At 39.0% G+C, this 22,213-nt stretch overlaps 2 protein-coding genes across 49 annotated transcripts in view; one reads left to right on the top strand and one right to left on the bottom strand.

The window, feature by feature from the left end:
- Nucleotides 1–9,517, top strand: part of Raph1 (Ras association (RalGDS/AF-6) and pleckstrin homology domains 1) — a 75,214-nt gene extending 65,697 nt beyond the window's left edge. For 4 of the 10 annotated variants that reach the window (XM_048458912.3, XM_048458910.3, XM_085699353.2 and 1 more), the window contains one exon: nt 2,176–9,517. In XM_048458912.3, coding sequence (XP_048314869.3) covers nt 2,176–4,173 — 1,998 coding nt within the window. In that variant the 3' untranslated portion in view covers nt 4,174–9,517. Of the gene's footprint in view, nt 1–1,307; nt 1,336–2,175 lie in introns of all 10 variants that reach the window. The other 6 variants (XM_085699390.2, XM_048458916.3, XR_015005120.2 and 3 more) reach the window with 5 other exon arrangements.
- A 5,083-nt stretch (nt 9,518–14,600) lies between these two features.
- Nucleotides 14,601–22,213, bottom strand: part of Abi2 (abl interactor 2) — an 89,269-nt gene continuing 81,656 nt past the window's right edge. For all 39 annotated transcript variants that reach the window (XM_087903575.1, XM_087903491.1, XM_087903533.1 and 36 more), the window contains one exon: nt 14,601–14,958. In XM_087903575.1, coding sequence (XP_087759701.1) covers nt 14,783–14,958 — 176 coding nt within the window. In that variant the 3' untranslated portion in view covers nt 14,601–14,782. The remainder of the gene's footprint in view (nt 14,959–22,213) is intronic.

The raw sequence follows: 22,213 nt of genomic DNA, 5'->3' as shown, positions 1-22,213 counted from the left end.
ATTTAAATTTGTCCTCAAAACAGATTTATTACCTAATTTTTATATGTGGTTGATTAACTGGTGTGGGGGTGGGAGGTATAAAAATGAGTAGTTAATAATTGGTTTTAATGACCTAAATTCTTTAAACATTGTTAAAAATCCCTTATCAGAAAATTTTATTAATTCTCTCTTCAATCCTAGAACCTTTTTCCCCAAGTACTGGGTATTGAACCTAGACCTTGCACATGCTAGGCAAACTCTGTCACAGACCTATGTCCCAATCTTTTTTTATGTTTTGAGATAGTCTGTCACACTTAGTTTTTCTAGCTGTCCTTCCGTGTGTAATTCTCCTGTCTCGGCCTTCTAAGTAGGACTGTGTCAACAATCCTAGTTCCATGAACCAATTTAGATGAAACTAAAGCACATACTAGAAACAATATTCTATGTAATTTTACATGTCTGAGTAAAAGAACCTTTGCCTTGGCTGGGGATGTAGCTCAGTGGTAGAGCACTTGTCTAGCATGCACGAAACTCCAGGTTAAATTTCCCACTCACTGCTGTCAAAAAAAAAAAGTCTTTACCTTAAAAATTATTAAGGGGGCTGGAGAGATGGCTCAGAGGTTAAGAGCATTACCTGCTCTTCCAAAGGTCCTGAGTTCAATTCCCAGCAACCACATGGTGGCTCACAACCATCTGTAATGAGGTCTGGTGCCCTCTTCTGGCCTGCAGGCATATACACAGACAGAATATTGTATACATAATAAATAAATATTTAAAAAAAATTATTAACAGTGAGACCCATGTGCATTTTAAATTATAAAGCTACCTACTTATCACATATGAAATCAAGGAAAACAAAGACTCTGTGATTAGGAAACAGTCTGTCACTGTAGTTTCCGAAAGAGAATCAACCCTGCTATGCAATAGTGTCAGTTTGAATCTTGATCCTGTGTGTTTCTTCTGTTACCTCAGTCTCAGGTGCCACATGAGAAGGCCCGCACAGCTAAGGTCTGCAGGCCTGAAGCAGGCAAGACAGGGTCAAGTTAAAGTCAGGGCAGTTCTCTGAAATACATTAACCTGGGTGACGCCTATAACCAAATCTTACAAACTAATGCTTTTCTTTTCATGTATAATTTTTAGAGAACCATGTGAATGTCCTGATAGGCATTAGAATTCAGCTCTGTGAATGAACACTTCCTAAGTACCCTCAATCTCAATCAGATATCATTTGTGATTGAAAAGAGATGGGTTATTTATTCACAGAAATAAGAGCTCAAAAGGCATTCCCAAAGTTACTAAATCAAAATTCCTTCATTTTCTTATTTCAGAAGTCCTTGAGCCAGAGATTTATATATGGTTGGTTCAGGCAGCAAGCAACCGAATGTAGTCATTTTGGCAGTACTAATACCACCCAGATGGTGTGGTCGGCAGCTCACAGGCAAACCCTAGCTCCTACTTGATGACTTCTTTTAGTTCTATAGAGTTTCTTCTTATTTTCATCTGGCTTTTTCTGTGTGATGCTTTATCTTTTGCTGTAATGTTTACAACACATTTCTTTATGTACTTCCCAGTAAAGCAAATGTAAAGAATGCAAAGAATGCTCCCCTTACCTGCACTGCTGGACTTCTGTGCATGTTGGATGCAGATGTTTCACACAACACGAGTGTGTGTGTTGAGTTCTTTGATTCCTGTGTGACTGTGCACAACTGCTGAGCATTCTCACACTCATGTGTCAGCTTACTAGAATCAAAAAGCTATCCTCCTCACTCCACCAGGATTCCTTACCCTAGGATGGCATCTGCGTGACGTGGATGCAGTCATGGACTGAAGGTGAACTCTTGTCCCAGGAGGACCTAGGGCAGGGTTTGTGAAAGTCCAGTTGCCAAGGTCAGAAATCATATATCCTGTTACCACCCAAATGACTTTACAATAGGAGCTTGTTCCTAGACTATTTATTGGTCAGTATAGCTGTTAAAAGAATATTGCAGGATAAAACAAGTTTTCTGCATCCTTGTTACCTAGAGAATCAGATTTTAACCTTTCTGACATTGTCTGTCTTTATAATCACCAACTGCTGCATCCTCTTCATGCATGTCCTAGATTCCTTGCTTTTAGTTTGATAGAGTCAAAGCTTACCTCTGTAACTGTTTTGTTGTGTTTTTCTCTCTCCCAATTCCCTTTTATACTTCCTTTTAGGCCAGAATGGAATCTATGAATCGGTCCTACACTTCACTTATGCCCCCTCTGTCCCCTCAAACTAAGACCATCACCCCGTATACTGCCTCACAACCTTCACCCCCTCTGCCTCCTCCTCCTCCACCTCCTCCTCCTCCGCCACCTCCACCACCACCACCACCACCACCACCACCTCCTCCTCCTCCTCCTCTCCCTAGCCAGTCTACACCTTCTGCAGGCTCATCAGCCACCATGTTTGTCAAGTACAGCACAATCACCAGGCTGCAAAATGCAGCTCAGCAGTCAGGGTCCCTGTTTAAGTCTCCGCCACCCCCAGCGATGCAACCTCTGCCTTTGGCTTCACAGTCCCTCAAGGCTCAAATTGTGGTGCCCCCCAATGGAATTATTCCTCCACCCCCTCCTCCTCCACCACCACCAACCCCTGGTTCAGCCATGGCCCAGTTAAAGCCAGTGCCATGTGCCCCGTCCCTGCCACAGTTCTGCTCCCAACCCCCTCCACTAAAGATTCATCAAGTTCATCAAGTGGCACCTCCCATACCCCCACCAGCTCCTCCCATCCCTGCAACTGGCCCTCCTCAAGCACCCCCTAAACCCCTAGTTACCATTCCTCTTTCAGTCAGCACCAAAACTGTACCATCAATAGTGGCACAAGCTGTACCACCCACCCCTGCACCTCCAGTGCCCCCAGCAAAGAAACAGCCAGTTTTCCCCATTTCTCACATTCCACCCTCTCCCCCTGTTCAGCCTGCTCCATGTCCACCACCAACACTACCAAAGCAGCAGAGCTTTGGGGTGAAGCCACCCCCCTCTCCACTGTCCCCCATGCCCTCAGTTGTGAAGCAGATAGCCAGTCAGTTTCCACCCTCTCCCACTCCTCCTGTGGACTCACAGCCCCTAAAACCTCTCCCAGCAAGTGTCACCTCACAGTCCCCTCCTGCAGTGAAAGCAAAACCCAAGTGGCAACCCAGCTCAATCCCTGTCCCTTCCCCAGATTTCCCTCCTCCCCCTCCAGAAAGCAGCCTGGTGTTTCCTCCTCCACTTCCTCCAAGCCCAGCCCCAGCCCCAACCCCACCACCAGTGCCACCCATGGCTTCACCTATCCCTGACAAAGGTGGATCTCCAGGCAAAAAGCCAAGTAAGATGTCCAGCCCTGGGGGAAAGAAACCACCCCCAACCCCACAGCGCAACTCCAGCATTAAGTCTGCCGAGCACCCTGAGCCCAAGCGACCCTCGGTAGACAGTCTAGTCAGCAAGTTTGCACCGCCAGCAGAATCGGGATCTCCCCACAAAGAGACCCCACCTCCTCCTGCAGCACCTCCCAAACCTGGGAAACTACACCTTTCTGGAGTCAATCTTCCTGGAATCCACCAGCAAGGGAGTGTGTCCACAACACCTTCTGTTCTGAGTGGGCGTGGAAATGACTCCGTAGTGGAATTTCCATCTCCTCCATCCGATTCTGACTTTCCACCCCCTCCACCTGAAATAGAGCTTCCTCTGCCCCCTATTGAGATTCCAGCCATATTCTCGGGAAACACCTCCCCCAAAGTGGCAGTTGTTAATCCTCAGCCACAGCTATGGTCTAAAACATCTGTGAAGAAGGCCCCACCCACCCGACCCAAACGAAATGATAGCACCCGCCTCACTCAAGCTGACATCTCTGAGCAACCAGTGATGACCACAGTTGTGCCACAAGTGCCCACCTCTCCCAAATCCAGCCTTAGTGTCCAGCCTGGATTCCTAGCTGATCTTAACAGGACACTGCAGCGCAAGTCTATCACGCGGCATGGCTCCCTCTCCTCTTCACGAATGTCCAGAGCAGAACCCACAGCCACCATGGACGACATGGCACTACCCCCACCACCACCAGAACTGCTGTCTGACCAGCAGAAGGCTGGTTTTGGAGGCAGTCATATTTCAGGCTATGCAACATTGCGAAGAGGACCCCCTCCCACTCCCCCTAAAAGAGACCAGAATACTAAGCTCTCAAGAGACTGGTAGCCACAAGACTTAATATCTATAATCAGTTCTACAATCAGTTTACCTAATCATCTGTGAATCCAGGTGTTCAGAGCCTCCTGATATGTTATTCAGGTAGTGTCCAGCTATATGTGTGTTTGTGTGTATATGTGCTGCCTGTGTGTACACATGTACACACAGCTTTACAGATTGTGTGTATATACGTATGTATACATCTGTGAATGTGTATATATGGAGAGAACTGATTCTATTTATTTCTTTTGCCTCCTAATCAGAAAATAGGGTTTTGTATTTTTGAGTGGAAGAAGACATAGGAGGAGATATGTTGTCACTTATAATTTGTTTATCATACGGATTGGACCAAAATCTAGAAGGTATTTCAAAACTGTCTGTCCATGTGCCACATGTGCATGTGTCATAGAAGAAATAGATGGACAGTTTCTCAGTTTGAGGATATCATGAGAATGTCTGCTATATCTGTAGGGCTTTTTTGTTTTTCCCAGTTGGCTGAATTTAGAACTGCTTAACTGACGCTTAAATACTACATATAAAGGGGCACTTTAGTTCAGGAAAACCTTCAATATACAGAACGGGTAAATGGCGCAGGAAGGGGAAATGCTGAAGACATTGTGGTTGTACATAGGAAAGTCATGGCTGTTCTAGTTGCAGTAGTCCTGCCATGACCCCAGCCACATCTTGAGGTAAGCTTTTTGCCTACAACACAAGAAATATTTAATGCTATAATCCTAACTACTTTCAGTAGTCTTGCAAAGCTTCATCAGTTTGATTTCAGGAGTCTTGCTTTTTTGTAGAATGTCCAGTACACACTGTAATGTACTGCCCCAATTATGTCTTTGGGTCATTTACCTTCACATATAGTGTGTACATTAGTAGACATTTGAATCTGTGGATAGTACAAATATGAAATATACTCCCTGTGCCCAATGCAGTACATCATTAAAAACAAAGTCAACTTCTGCAATGCCTTCTTTACAAGTTGTTCTCCATGAGCGATAAAGACGATAGGAAAATATCATTCATCAAGTTTTAAAGCAAAGAATCCATTTGGGATAGGACTATCATGATCAAAATGAGTTTCCATAATTTCATCCATAGCTACTGGAGCTGCTAAGATCTTTTCTGTTTAGCTTGAGTGTAGGGCTTTTACAGGTAGCCATGTGTGCTGATGGGGCCGTGTCATAGTCCACTTGCAGTGAGCACGCACTGATGGCACTACTATGTTCACACTGTTCTCTGTGCTTTTGGTAATTTTTTTCTTGGTACATGAGAAAAGTGTGTACTTACCAACTTAGAGTGATAGATGCAATGCAATCCTAGTTATTTTAAGCAAGAGAATAAAGACTGGCCATCCCACTTTTTACAAATGAGCACATCTTGTAAAGAGCCTGTGACTGTTGTAAAGATAACCAGCACCAAATGAAGAAATCTTTTGGTCCTGTCCCTCAAGCAGAAAGTGACTCTAATGAATCTGGGTAAAGAAGATAAAAGTCTTCACACTGGGTGTCAAGTTTCACTACACTAATTTCCATTAAGGAACCACATCATAAAGATGTGTAAGTGGCACCTCCCACACATCTCCAGCCACTCTTCAGATAGCCATGCAGTTAGGGGGGAAAAGACTAAAAGTCATTGTGCTTTTTAAAAAACCCTACTTAGATTTTTTTTTAATCTTTGAAACTGCTCACCAAGTATTTGTGTGCTTACATTTCTTATTATGAAATGATCTTTAACTGCATTGTTAGTTTCAACATGTACAACAAATGTATTTAATCTGAATACAGATGCCAAGCCACACTGAATTACTTCCTCATGCAAATCAACCTGCAGTTCTCCATTCAATCTACAGACAATCAAGAGTGCAGATCAGTTATTCCTGGGGTTTATCTCTAGGGTTTGTGTTTTCTTTTTAAATTAACCCAGCTAGACAACTTAAGATTTCCTTGAGTGCAAAAATATGTACCTCCAATCTAGATTGAGCCCTAAATCAACAACCTTCATTTTTTTTCAATGTGGACTCCATGGGAACTCCCAAGTCCATCCTGAAGCACTGCTTCTGGTTTTATTTTCTTGGGAGAACAGATACCTTTGATTGAATACTAGTAATGCCAAGAAAACGAGGGGGTGGTCCACTGTCCATTCTAACTTATCATGTGACAGCATGCAGTTTCTTTATAGTTCTCCAGAGACAGAAATAACTGTTAATAAAAAAACAATAAACCAAAGTGCCACATTCCAATTTTTTTTTTTCTCACTGCTTAGTGCTGAGATGTAGTTTTCTTTCTTTTTCTCTGGTGTGTTCTCGGACAAGACCTACTGCCAGCCAACACTAGTTCTGTGCCTTCTTCCACCGCCCGTAGCTCAGCAGCTCAGCTCACACGGCCTTTTCAGGCAGTGAGAGGCCTGTGGAGGCTGCCTGGACATTAACAGTGAACAGTGAAGGACCTTTGCTCCTGAGGGCAGACACAGATAGGTGCTTTTCAGAATTGGTTTGGTGACCTCAATTTTTATTATACATTAATTTCAAGTCTTAGTACTTAAAGTTTGGGCACCAACTCTGAAGCAGCCAAACTTGTTCTCAATAAAATGACCTAACGGTGATCCACAGGTGCTGGCCTGAGTATACTGTATATTAAGTCTCCCCAGCTTGGCGTTTAGTCCCAAAAGATTTAATATGCTTTCTCTCATCTTTTACCCACTGTAATTCTCATTTGGAGGAAAAAAGGTCTGTTTCAGACATCTACTTAACTGTTAACACTTTTTTTTCCAATGTCTAAACTTTTTAACATAAGAAAGATGGCTGGATCTTAAAGATTATCAAAAAGACCTATTTTCATTAGACAATGAAGAGAGATAACAATGCTTTTTTTTGTTTCTGTTTTTGCTTTTTCTTAAGTCGTCCAAAATCAAGGTGCTCTTACCCACTGATGGTGTATCTTGCAATGGGCTGAGAACTGTTTTGGGTCTATTCCCTGTATTGTACTTTGGTAAATTAGAATTGAGAGGTCACAGTAATTCTAACAGGGTAACAACTCTAAGGTCTAGATCAACAGAATCCTGGGTTTAGGAGCTGGGCAGCAGTGTGAAGTGGTTCCTCAGACTTCCAACAGAACATGTTGTCACCTTCGCTACTCAAATAAAGCAGTTTTATGTTACAAACACAAGGGCAGTGTTTAAGCAAATAAACCCATTTAAAGCATTTTTCGTATCACCAAAACTAGCAATATAACTGATGTAATTCCAGATTTTACACCAGTTTAGAACAATTAAAACAATGCCCTGTATGGTTGTGTGATAGCTTTCGATAAAACTGGGATAATTATTTTTGTTTATACATGAAGATGGCTTTTTTTTAAAGAAAAAAAAGTTCCTTTCAAATTACAAAAATCTTTTGAACTGTTAATTTTTTAACTTTTTATTATCTGTTATATGTGACCTCTATCAAAGTTGACCCAAAGGGAAATGCAAGGTGAGGGGGGGCCCCACCATCTTTCTAGATGGTCCTTTGAAAACCTAGTGAAAACATGTTTAACACTCTACCATCAAAATTACAAGTGTGCAGTGCCCTTAGGGGTTTATATGTAAAAGACAACTAAAATTTAAGTAAAGAATTGCTTAATGAAACAACTATAATGTGTTGGAAGGCAGGGGACTCTGGTTTGCTCTGAAGTAAACCGTCCTAGACAGCTGTCTGCTATAACCCCCGTGCTTGAACTCGTTAGAGGAATAGCATGTAAAAACAACAAAAACCACCAAGTAAACTTTGAGGTGCTAATGAAAGAGGGGACAGGTAAGTATTTTTGAAGTTTTGGCAGAAATGGAGGGGGATGACTGTCTTGTATTACAGGAGAAGTTCTCATCCACCTAAATGGAGTCTGTTTTCTACCAAAGATATTTAGAGAAGTGGCTCAAGTCAACACTGAGTTCTGTTTTAAGAGCTGGCCAGATTTGGGAGCATGTTGTTCTTAAGCTATGAATTTCAAGCAAGTGATTGTTAAAGCATCAACTTCTTAGGAAGACAAGGGAAACAGGGAATACATTTTTAGAAACTATCCATTCGTTAAATTTGTTACAATTTAATTCCAAAAATGCTGGTTTTCATAATTCCACCTCCTAGTTTTTCCTGTATTTGTAAATAGTCCCTCCTAGAAAATAAGCATTAATTGGAATGTTTGAAATGACTTTGCTTAGTTTTAATATCAGCCACTTAGTAAACTCTTCCTCCAGAGCAGAGATGAATAAGGTAAACTATGATTAGATTGTGCTAAGTGTTGTAAAAATACTATTTACTGTCTTCAATGGGTTGTTGTCTTCTTTCCCTGTTTTTTTATTTTTATTCCAAAAATGGAGTCAAGGCTCACTCTGACTTCTAGCTGTGGGAATTTTGTCATGATACAAACAATAGTATACTTTTTTAAGGCATGAAGATAACAAATGTACCAGAAAGGTCATTATTCAAAAGATTATGCACAATTTGTTAAAGATGAAGTTGTGGTTTTCTTTCAGCCTTTATTATTTTCTTCTGCATAAATGTACACTCATTTCATCATGTGCCTTGCTCCCTGATTGTGCAAAGCTGTATGTACACACACACACACACTACACACACACATATATATGAGAAAGATATATTCATTCAGTACTACTGATGATGTTTTTTCTTCTGCTGGATTAAGTTTCTGAGTTATAACTTGCCACTTGTCACAAACTATTGTAACGGCTTGGGACAGTGGTCGGATAGACAGAGTAAATTTGTTTTTGTAGTTACGTATTTTATGTCATCAAGCCCAATCCTTAATTTAAAAAAAAAATTAAATAGACTCCATTTAAACACAAGGATTTTGAGTGCTTTGGATGAATACCACTAAGAACCTGGTTTTATAGGACTGGAAAGATGACTCAGATGTTAAGAATGCTTTCTGCTCTTCCAGAGGACCAGAGTTCAGTTCCCAGCACCCACGCGGGCAACTCAAAACCACCTATAACTCCAGCTCCAAAGGATCCAATGTCCTCTTCTGGCCTCCAAAGGCACCTGAACACGTGTGGCATACATACATAATAATAAAAGTAAATTCTTCAAAGAACCTGGTTTTAAAGCTTGTTGTGTCAGGATAAATTAAGTGTTGTAGGTGAATTAACTACAGTTCAGAGTGTTTTGCTTCTTTACAAGTCATTAAATATTACTAATTAGGGAGTGATTAAGGGCTGATGAATAAAGGTGTTTGCCAAGAGCCCTGATAATGGGAGTTCAAATCCCTGGAACTCAGGTGGGTAGAAAGAACCAATTCCCACAAGTTATCCTCTGCCTGTGTACACATATGCAATAAATGTGTAAAAAAAAAATCTATCTTAAAAGTGGTGATAGCCTTTTATGAGTGGGTTTTGTAGATTAAAAGTAAGGTGGGCAGTGGTGGTACACACCTTTACCAGCACTCAGAAGGCAGAGGGAGGTGGATCTTATTGAGTTCAAGGCCAGCCTGGTCTACTGATGAGAGAGTTCCAGGACTGTCAGGGCTACACACAGAAGAAAACTTTGTCTTAAAACCACTCCCACCCCCACAAAATTGTGTGTGTGTCAGAGAGAGAGAGAGAGAGAGAGAGAGAGAGAGAGAGAGAGAGAGAGAGAGAGAGCCTTCTTGAGTATATGATCTACAACTTCAGAATGTTGTGAACTAGCATGTGGGATTGGAAACCAAACCCAGGTTCTCTTAAGTGCTGTTAACTGTTGAGCCATTTCTCTAGCCCTTGATCTTTTTATTTTGTATTGAGTGAGTTCAACTGGGTAAAAACTAATGCCAAAAAGGATCCTCCTCCCCTACTCCTGCAATGACTGGAAGTACAATTACGTACTGGGACTGCCATATCACAAGTGGATATGTTTAGTTACAGATTACAAATCACCTTACTATTTATCATCACACTATAATAAAAGTTATTCATCATCTGTCAGTGCTACCAGTTGTGAACCCTTTTATTTATAGAGAAATCTTTTTCTTGAAAACATCCTTTGAAAATGATTCAGTTGAGCTTTTCCCATGGAACTGACACAGGCAGTGAGGACTATGGACTTACTTGTAAGGCAGCTAGTGTCCTTACTCTGGAGATTGCCCATTTATTACTTAGACAAATCACTAGAAAACTTCTGTAGTTAAATTATCATCTGGGATCTTAACTAACACTTGTGTTTTTAATCAACCTCATTCCAGTGATGGAAAAATTTACACTTAACACTTAGGTATATTTGGAAAAAGCAGTTTATAATTGAGGGATTTCAGATACCAAACTTATTAAAGGTTCGACACTATTCAAAGTCTTAGGTAAATAAGTAACTGAATAGTACCATCAATATTTAGAACCACGTTAGAAAGAAGTAGTGAATACATAAATAATTCTGCCAAGACACTGGGATATACTTCGTGTGATTTTTATTTGGGTCAAGTTCTTAGTACACAGCAGTAATTATTCCAATACAATTTAAAAATTAAGTGAATGTCCCTCACTCTTCTGGAGGTGCTCAATAGCGCACATAAGGAATGTTACTGGCAATACTTGCCCACTCAAGTTGCCTGAATGGTTTTTACTCAGTACCACCAACTCTCTTGGAGCTATAAGGTGTTAACTGGCCAGATCATAAACTGTTTACATTCTTTTTGTAAACCATTTCGTTAAGACAAAAAGTACATGGACACAAAATATGATTAAAAACTGCTTTTCCATAGAATTCTGGACTTGCAAAAGAGGCTCCAGTTTAATGTGAAAATAAGTTTTTTGTCTTACAAAAATGTAACATATTTATTAGCAAGGATCATTTACACAGCTATGCCTGTCATTTCACTTGATTTTTTTTTTTAAATAGAGATTCTCAATTTAAAAAAGAGCATAAAGTAAACTTAATAGCAAGCTCAATGCCTCCATTCAGTGACTTTGTAAGGCTCTCAATAAGTAAGGCTGTGTACTGTGTTGTGCTCTGCTCTGCTCCTGCCAGCGTAGAACTAAATATAATGCATTCTTACTACACACAGCTGTATGGAAATGTGTTTACAAGTAAAGTTTTAGAAGGGAAATGATTATTTCTACTCAGGTTGCACTTAAGCTTGAACAATGTGAATACTTGGGTGGTTATTTGTCAAAACATGGCTTATCTTTTCAAGTGTTATCCTAAAAACAAGAACTGTTGCTTTCTAAAGAAAAATAAAGCACATTTAATTACAACAGTTTGTACACTGGAGAGAAGACTGAGTTCTAAGACTAAATAGCTGTTTCTCTGAAACAAAGCATTTGACCTCATTGTTAAAGTGACTGGAACAAGCATTTTAAAGCTTATGAGTTCCAAAATTCTTTGATTCCAAATAAACAGTGTTAGAGAAATGTCATCTCCACACACATCAGTTCCTGGTCAAATGTATTCAGAAGTAAACAACTCCCATTCATTTCAAAGATTTAGCAATCAATCTATCACTTCTTCACCAAAGCCCTTTTTAGAAGTAAAGGCGGCTGTCAGGACACACCATGTTCTCTCCATAAGGACAGAGGGTAATAAGGTAAAACAAGAGTTAGGCTGCAGGATAACTCTGCAGGACCTTTAAAGAAAATGAAAAGTGAAAAATAAAAGCAAGCTATCGTTTTGATGCCCCATGCATAAGAATCATCATAAAACTGTTAATGAGTCCAACTACATTGCAGATATCAACTGTAAAGATGCACAAACCAGTCTCTAGCTAGGCAATACACAGCAGTAGTAAGGGTAAGGAAGATGTCACCCAGTGGCTTTTAGGAACAGCAAAATCAGCAGTCCTGTACCGATCCCAAGATAGGAACAGCAGGTGCCTCTTAGGAAGAGAGAAGGAAGTAACCAAAAGGAAAATACTGTAGGAGACATCTTTAAAAATTCATATTTATTCCAAACACAGCAGGCTGAAATCTCTTGGATCTAGATTTCAAAACATTGGCACTATTTTTGTTTCTAATTTGCCTTGGCTATAAGGTCCAGCACAAGAATGTATTTTCACTCAGATCCACTGACCTTCAAATATTAATAGCAAAAAAGAGACAAATATCCAGTTTTTTTTAAGGGTAATCAGAAATCTCAAGGAAGACCAAACAAAGCCTTAAAAGCACCCGTGACCTGGAAAAGCAGCAAAGTTTCAACATTCGTTTAAAATTTCTAATATCAACTGTATTTTAGTTTATGGGCAAATAAATGGGAAAATTTACAATAAAATAAGAGATAACCTCACAGTATTAACAGCATGCAATCTACAAAATATTACATACATTAAAAGTCTCCAATTACTGTAGGCCTGGTTCATTGTTACAGAGTATCCTTCCAAGACAATTTATAGAATTCAAAATTGTAAAAATTCAAAAGATGAAAAAAAATCCAACAGATCGCTTTTTTTGTTTTTGTAAAATCGCATCAGTACTCAGTAATACAACTGGGAGGAATCAGCTGACCTGTGGATTCCCCCAGTGCAAGTATCCAACACAAAGTATTCTTGGAACCTTAACTCAACAGGTCAGCTGTGTTCCTTCTGTGACTCCACAAGCTAGCTGTTTCCTGGGTTTCCAAACATCGTCTTATTAATCCATTAAGCTTGCTCAACAAATGGCTACTTAAATAAATAATTAGTGCAACTATTTTCAAAAGTTTCCACGTACCAATACAAGCAAAGTTAAACATATTCATATATAGTCTTGCTGCGTCCATAATGGAGCGAAAGGTTCAGAGGACATTCAGGGACATTATCCTGAAGATAGTCAATACGACCTAGCAAAAGCATGAAGTGGAACGTATACTAGAAGCATGTTAAAGATGAATCCAAAGTGTTCAGAAACATCTAAAAGTATAATGGCTGAAGTATGTTTTAAAAAAGAAAAGAAAAAAAAGGTTGATGCCTAATATTCTAATGATGCTCCTGCTTATAATCCTAGTTTGGGGAGGTTAAAGCAGAAGGAACACCATGTCTGAAAACAAACAAAATCCTGCAATTTTAAAGCAAAAAAAACAAGTCTTAGGCAAGAAACTGGTTGAGTCTCAGTTACACAGCAAAACTCAGATAACAGATCTCTAAGTGGAATTAGCTTCTGTCTCCATGACCTGCTTTTTTTCCCTTCTACAACACTTACTCATTTTTCAACCAAATTATTCTAGCATCACTATCCAGCACATTCAAGGCCTGCATCTTAATTATACATAGCGATTATTTCCTCTTTTAACTCTTCAGGTAAAGTTTCCTGGTCAGATTCTTTCTGGCCTATTCATGTAAGAATAGGTAAGAATCCACAGGGAAGCTTTGGTTCTAACCACAAACTGACCCACCATGGTATTCACCTACTGGGCAGCAACACCTCTAATTACAGATGTGATTGTTAAAGCCACCAGATGTACAAACACCACTAAATTTAAATTAATTGTAGATGAGGGAGTTGCCCATTATTTCAAAATCATACTGGCTCATCACTGTGACTGGGTAAGTATTTTGTCCTACAAGTCTTTTATACTACACTTGAGTCTGAATCACGAGGTTCAGATCTTCCTAGGATTGTCTACTTTAGAGTCCAATCATACCAAATCATGGGAATATTTACTGTTCTAGAGCTGAGAAAATAAGAAAAATGGCTCCACATCAGCTAACACTGCCACTGATAGCAGGCCAAGAGCACAGTAGCACCTGTCACTCCCAATCCAGTGACTGTCAAGAGACCTGACACCAAGTCTCTTCTAAAAATAAGAAAAACAATGTTTTTAAATATCAGAAGAACAGGAACAACTGGTCTGACTTCCTGACCTAAGACCTTCCTGAAGGAGCACTTAAGCTCTTCCCTTCAAAGCCTTAGGTAGCTTTGTGTCCAGTTTCACACATCTACCTCAGTACAAGTCTCGATCACATTTTTTATCAGGTTCACCGGCTGTTATCAGCAATGCAGCCTCATGCAACAGTAAATTAAAATCAAACTGTGGTGACTGGGAGTGTGGAAATGTTTGGAGACTCACATTTTGTCATCCTTATAATCTACAAACAACAGGATGCAAGGGAGTTCAGTATTAACTCACCTAGCACACTCCAGTGTTAAGAGAACACAGGATTTACAGTGTTAAAAACAGCCTTTGAAACAATCCAAAAGTAGTTAAATACGGTATTTAAACAGTAATTCCTTCCTCTCCACATGAAAGTAAGGGGCAAGGGTGTCCACTGGACCATGAGACTAACCCCAAGGCAGAGGCAATGAATATCCAATGTCACAGATTCTGCAGGAAGAGAAATTCAAGGGTGTACAGTATTCCTGAGAATGATCCCAGACTTTTTTCAAGCCAGTCTTGGTCTGATTTGTTTTAGCTATATGTTCTTGTTGTTATGCCTTCTATAGAATGAGAAATGGTCACATTTTCAATCCAGACAGTGTCGTGCAAATAACGGCAAGAAGATCCATTTGTTCAGACTCGAATTTGATTTTTTTGTTTTTAATACTAGGGGATGAACCAAACATAGAAAAAAGAAATAACTTCATCATTTGTATACTTCATTTGTTTCACTGGGAGGAAATTCCCAGGGCCTCTAGCTAATCTGGGAAGACCTGACTTTCTGAGAGGGAAGCACAGCTGTGCTGAGCTTTACTCTGAATAATGCATGATGGACTCAACGTAATTCCCGGGGAAGAGCCCAGTCACTCCATTCATTACTCCCTCATACCAACCATCGTCATTCTTCTTGATGACATAAATAATGGCTCCTTCCTGAAAGGACAGCTCATCTTCCTTGTCTTTTGTATAATCATAAATTGCCACAACTAGGGGGAAAACAAGATAAGATGTGAATGAGAATACCATTCCTAGAAAGACAAAGCCAAATAAGCACTCATACATAGCAACTTTCTAAGCATTACTAAAAAACATGAATATAAATTTTAATCAATTCAATACAATCAAACATCCTTTTCTAGAAAAAGGTTCTAAATCTAGTATAAATGGCAAAAAAACAAAAAAAAAACCCTCATGTTTAGTTAAACTTACCCTTCAATAAAAAAATCAACTGCAGAGAAGAAATCTAAGGATCATGAAAGATAGCTATTCATTTAAACTTATACTGAGGCACCATATTGTGTAAAAACAAATGTTTATATCTAAATATTACACTACTGTTTTGAGATATATTATCAGGCAACTGAGAAATGAGACAGGCTAAAGGAATAGCAGGGCCACGTCTCCTTTTCTGGACTCTGCCTGTTGGTGAATGAGGACTGAATTCTTACAACTTAAATCTACTATACATACACTTTTTCTTTCAAAACATAAACTGCATTATTTCCAATTTAATACATCCACAATAATAGAGTGAAGAAAGCCAGTACACCTGTACATTCCTCTATGATTTTTATGGGTTAAATCACCTTTATCTCTCAGATACTCTCTAGTTCCTAATATTACATCTACCCTCAAGAATTGATAAAATGGGATGTTAACTCACATCCACTTAAGAATTAGTCTTTGTTCCAACACCCTGTATTTTTTTGCATATCACAAAGAATTTTTTTTTTCAAAAAAAAAATCTTCATTTGGGTCAGCAAGATGGTTGGTGGGTAAAGGCACTGCTGCCAAGCCTGAAGACCCAGTTCAATTCCTAGGACCCACATATCAGAAGAGAATGTGATGTAGGTGTTGATTTCATTGGTTAATTAATAAAGAAGCTGCTTGGCCTGATAGGTTAGAACATAGGTAGGCAGGGAAGACAGAACAGAATTGTGGGAGAAAGAAAGCAGAGGCAGGCAGTCGCCATGACTCTCCTCTCCGAGACAGACGCAGGTTAGGATCCTTCCTGGTAAGCCACCACCTCGTGGTGCTACACAGATTATTAGAAATGGGTTAGTTCGATAGGTAAGAGTTAGCCAATAAAAGGCTACAGATAATGGGCCAAGCAGTGTTTAAAAGAATACAGTTTCTGTGTAATTATTTCGGGTAAAGCTAGCCGGGTGGCGGGACGCAGCCCGCCGCTCCTACTACAAGAATGGACTCCCACACACTGTCCTTTGACCTCTAACATGGCACTCACACATGTGTGCATAATATGTACATACCCACACATATAAATAAATGTAGTTTTTAAAACTTAATATCTCCAGCTGTTTTCCTAAGCATGTACTGTAACTTGTCTTAAAACATGAGAGCTGGGATGTATGCCAGTAGCAGTGCCCTGGGTCCTATGTTTCTGTTCCGTTTGAGTAAAAAAATCTATTCGCTTCCCTCATACATTCTATTATTCTATTATTGGGGTACATTGAGGACATCAAGCCTAACTTAGAAGAGTCAATATTGTGTTTCTCAAAATATCACTAAATGCCTAAAAACAATTCAGTGTAAATTATATGTCAAGTTTAGGTATAAGAAATTTAGACTCAAAGTATTGCCAGCCAATCAATATTTTCTAGTTTTTTTTAAGAAAAGGTAACATTCTTAGTACTTACAAAAATGGACCCAATAAAAAGTAATACAGAAGATAATTATATTTATACTTTGTAGCAACAGAGTAATTTAGTACACAAAGTTATTGCACTCAATGTATGCATCCTTTAAAATAAAGAAATTGGAGGTTATGGATGTAGGTTGGTGGTAAAAGACCCAAGGTTCAGCGTACAGCAGAAAGGAAGAGAAGGGAGGGGAAGGGAAGGAAAGAATTGCCTCAGAAAGAGTTAATAGCAAATATGAGTTCATGGCTCTAGTTATAGTAGCTTAGGAGACCCTATTTTTTAAGGGTCAAAATTGGTAATCGACTAAAATTTTTAATTTTCCCAAACAATGCGTTTAAAATTACCCATTTTCATTCCAGGGAAACAGACGTATATAAAACATATATGTTAGACATCTGGCTATTTCTGTGTAGTTGTAAGCAAAAAAAAACAAACAAACAAACAAAAAACCAAAAAAAACCCTAATGGTGCCTGCTATTTTCTCTCAATGTTTCTAGTACTAACATGAAAACACTGTAAAATCCAAGGACAGCACCCCAGTGGAGTGTACTATAAGAAACACTTTAGCTAAGCAAAATGAAACATTTCATTTTAAATTTATATGAACAGTGTTAAAGACCAGAAGAGGGAAAGAAAACAGGAGGAGGAAGGAGAATTCAAGAGGGAAGAAGGTGGAACAAAGAGATGGTTCAACTATCTTCTCTCATAAAGATAACAAACATCACATACTGAAAACTGGAAATATTGCTCACACATCTGTTCCCAATACAGCACAAGGACTAGACATCTCTAAACAGATTCATATTCACCCAGTAATAAGTATAACAAATATACATTTGAAGGTAAGTAAGAACGATCTGGAGAAGTATTAATAAAGGCGACAAAGACAATATCAACAATTGGGAAGCCACTAAAAAAAAAATTAGAAGGTAACCAAGTTACTCATCTCCATATGTGTTTGTATTATTTTGTTGTGGACTGAGGTGATTTTACTTACATGGAGAGTGAAGGCTTGTCATAAGGCAGTAAAACCCTGTCCAAGATATTTTGGAACTGATGTACATTCTGCCCTGAGGTAACCAAAGTTGATTTTGTCATTACCACTAATAAATTTAACTTCTTAACAATACAATCTCAGTTAAAAGAAATTTCAGAACTTATTGTGGATGGTGCTTCTATGAAAACAATACCCCTTTGTTAATGAAGCTATGTTTCTTCTGCCCTCACCAGGATAATGAAACTCCATACAAAAGTAACTAATAAACCTCCTGGTCCTTTTAAGATCCCTAGTCTTCTCTTCCTGTACTGCTTGGCAATGATTACCTATGCTCCTCTCTTGACATCTCCCTCCAGTTTCTACCAACAGTGTCTTCTATTTCTCTTGAGTTTTGCTGAATTTCTACATAAGCCAGGAAACCAGGAGTTTGTCTTGCCTTCCCCTAACACTTTCCCTATAAAATTCTACTTCATGAATCTCTGAACTGAAGCACTTCCTGTTGTGGGAATTCCGGCCCCATGGTTATTATCCAGTCATGTATCCCCAGAGAAGACCACACCCATTGGACCAAGCCACCCCAACATGAACCAAATTCCCACAACACTTCCTCATCACTATGGTCACTGTCCTCACCAGCCTGTCAACAGTACTGGAAGCAGTGTGAGCACTGACTTTTAGACTCTGCTTGACTCCTATGCACGCTGCTTCCTGATGATGTTATGGTCAACAATCAATCAAGAAATGGCTCTTGGTTCCCTTGTACCCTTCCACTTAAAAAATACAAAAAAAATCTGGATGACAGGGAAAAAAGACATTCAAAAACAACTGACCTTTACTAAGTCAATCTTTCTGAAAGTCAAATTGATCTCGTCTACCTTTCTGCAGGCCTTAAAATGGAGATATGAGCTAACACATCCTTTTAAAAAAATGCTTTTAAAAACAGTATTATTTGGATTGTACCAGGTAACTCTGAAAGCTCTGAAATATCTGAGAAACAATGTGCTTTGCGAGCATTTCCAAGTTCTACATTTACAACACTGAATTCTAGTAAAGAGAGCGCAGAAGCTGGCAAATCACAAAGCTTAGGACAGCGGGAGAGGGGTAAGCGACACAGTTCAAATCTCAACTCTCACGCCTACTTAATTTCTACTAAGCTTTTTTTTTTTTTAACTACTTTGTGGGAATTACAATAGTTCTCACATTTGCTACCTGAAAGTACTGTCACATTAAACGTGGTGATTCACACACAAAAAAATAAATCATTATTAGTTTATTAATAAGTTTTGTGCTGTGATGGGCACAAAAAGAACGCATAAAAATACCTGTCAGTCTGGGTGTTAAGGTATTTAATCCAGTACTTGGGAGGCACAAGCAGGTAGATCTTGGAGTTCAAGGCTAATCTGCTCTACACAGTAAGTTCCAGGGCAGTTAGGGCTACACAGTGAGATCCTGTCGCAAGCAAAATAAAACAAAAATTTGCCTCTACCCAAGTTAAGTCAGAATATACAACCCCTTCTTGATAACTACACTAATAAACAAGGAACTAAAATGAAACTTATGCTATGGTTGTGGTGGCCACAGCCTTGGGACCATACAGGGAACTGCAACAAACTGTTTCAGTTGTTTTGTGAAAAGAAAATTCTGGTGGGCTTTTGTTTGTTTTTGATTTTGTTTGGGGGGGGATTGCCTGTGTTTTTGTTAGACAGAATCTTGCTGTCTTGCCAAGGCTAGTCCTGAACTCTTGAGATCAACTCTGATCTTCCTTTCAAACTCCCAATGAACTGGAATAAGAAGCACAAGGTAGGATCAGAGAATGTAACTGAAGGAGGAAGACAAGCTTCCAAGGTCTCCAGTGTGCACTGGCTTGAGAGCCAGGCATTAAGGCTTGAGATAGGAAAACAAGCCCTTAAGCAATAGCCTCAACATTAATTCACAAATAAAAGACCCAACCATAAACCAAACACTGAATAGTTCTTTTTGTTTGCAGCAAGGGTAAAGAAGTATTTAGTTGGCCCTAATGTTTCTGGTTTGGGGTATCTGAATTTTTATTTTTTAAAAAATAAAATTTTTAAATTTTATTATTTTTAATTTTATTAAAATTTAATTATTTAAATTTTATTAAATTTTATTGCACCCTGAGGTGCAATCCTTTTGTTTCTGCCACCTGAGAGCTGGGATTACAGATCTGTGCCACAACACCTTAATCTTTGCTTTGAAAGACTTGAATATTAACAGAACCTAACCTTAGAAATATCGGGCATATTCTTTTAGACTTTAAAGAATTAGCTGAACATAAAACTTTCTCTTGAAAGCCTCTTCAGATTTTTACATGTCCAGTGAAGACTTAATTGTGTTTAAAGCAAACTTCACTGTGATTTTCTCTAAACGAGTAACTAAATTAGCTTCTCAGAGCTGCAACACCTTTCCTACAAACATGTTTAAATAAGCTGGGGAGCATTCCTTATAATTTAAGGTATAAGTTTTCATTCCACCTCCCATATAAGCAGGCTTATAGGCTTTCCTGCCCTAGCATGCCCAAGTATGTTACTGACTTTTTAAGTATTTCATAATTTTGATATTACAAAGGTTTTGTAAATTCAATCTTCAATTATTGCTAGTAAATCAAACAGCACTTAATTTTCCACACTGACTAGTAATAATTTTGCTTTTAAATTCTATCAACTCTTTTCACATATTTAAGTTCCTCAAGAGAAAAATTCAAACATTTTTGCTCTTTTCCCCAATATCTACGCCTTGATGACTTCTTTCTTTGCTGCAGTGGCTGGGGCTTGAAATCTTGGGAGCTATACTTATTCTTCTCACATGAACACAATGTTAGTTTAGTCGATGGTTTAAATTGATTGCTTTTATTGGATTGAACCAACTCTTTCATTCTTACATTTGGATTTTCATCATGAATCATCAAGTAGTATTTTTGTACAAAATATTTTTACCTTTAATTTTTACTTTTAATTTCTGCAGAAAATTAATTACAAAGGTTAGTTTTTCAAATGTTAAATCAAGCATCCCAGCTCTAAATTTTACTTAGTCACAATCTATTATTCTCCATTTCCTGCATTGCTAGATCTCATTCAATGAAAACTCTAAAAATATTTCTATTTGTTTGTTTGAGATAGGTTCTCACTGTGTAACTCCGGCTATCCTCGAACTCAAAGATCCTCCTGTGGTGCGGGAGAATTGTCTGTACTCTGTCAATCATGTTTTAAATAAATGCTGAATGGCCAGGCAGGAAGTATAGGCAGGTCAACCAGACAGGAAGTAGAGGCAGGGCAATGAGAACAGAAGAATTCTGCTAAGGAGGAAGCCCATTCCTAACAGTGTGTTAAAATATATACAAGCTAAAGGGTAAAGTTCTTAAAGTAAAAAAGAAAGAAAAAGAATAGTTGGGTGTGGTGGCACACATCTTTAATCCCAACACTTAGAAGACAGGGGTAGACTGACCTCTGTGAGTTCAAGATGTGGTAGCACACACTTTTAATCCCAATGCCTGGAAGACAGAGACAGACAGATCTCTGAGTTCAAGGTGTGGTAGCACACACCTTTAGTCCCAGCACCGAGAAGGCAGAGACAGGCAGATCTCTGTGAATTCAAGGACAGCCTGGTCTATAGAGTTATTCCAGGACAAAGATATAGAGAACCTGTATCAAAAAGTAAAAGTATAAAAAAAAAGAAATAGAGGTTAAAGTAAAGCCATGTAAAGATGAAAAATACACAGAAAATCTTGATACTGTATGCTATTATGCTCTCTTTGAATTGTTTGAATGCTGAGGAAGAAGCAACAGCTGCTAAAAGATATCTGTTTATAAATGCTGCTGAATTAATCCAAGATAGGTATTTTGAAAATACCTTGACTTCAAAATTGAAGTCAAAAGGTATGCTACAAGAGCTAGTTCCAGGACAGGCTCCAAAGCTACAGAGAAACCCTGTCTTGAAAAACAAAAAACAAAACAAAAAGGTATGTTACTTTGGAGAACAGATTTTGTTTTCACAGGAAAAGACAGACTGTGGGTTCATTCTGAGTTAAGAAAAATAAGGTTTTATCAAGGAAGACCACCTGAAAAATCTCTGGCAGGAACAGATGGCCCAGATGTCTGAGTTCTACATCTAGAACAGATTCAAGATGCTGCCTGAGATGATCAAGCCTCACAGGATAGTCCAGTCTGGACTTGATCATTACTCTAAATTTTCTTTAGGTCCCCATAAGATTATCAGTGCCTCCAAGCAGCCTGAAGTATCCTGGAATACTACTCCCACATTCTCAAAAATGGACTATGGAGAAGTGGTGCGGGAGAACTGTCTGTATTCTGTCAATCATGTTTTTAAATAAATGCTGATTGGTCAGATAGGAAGTAGAGGTGGGGTGATGAAAACAGGAGAATTCCGCGAAGAAAGCCCTGCCCAGACCACCAAAGAAGCAGGATGTGACCTGCCCTGCTGAAAAAGGTACTGAGCCATGAGGCTAACATAGGTAAGAATAATGGGTTAATAATATAAGCTACAAGAGCTAATAGGCCAATCAGTTTTATAACTTATGGAGACCTCTGTGTGATTTTCTTTGGGAAC

Source organism: Myodes glareolus, chromosome 1 (assembly GCF_982192425.1).
Source record: "Myodes glareolus chromosome 1, mMyoGla1.1, whole genome shotgun sequence".
In the NCBI taxonomy this organism is placed as follows: Eukaryota; Metazoa; Chordata; class Mammalia; order Rodentia; family Cricetidae; genus Myodes; species Myodes glareolus.
The sequence above is the reverse complement of the archived record's forward strand: the minus strand, read 5'-3'. Positions and strand labels throughout refer to the sequence as shown.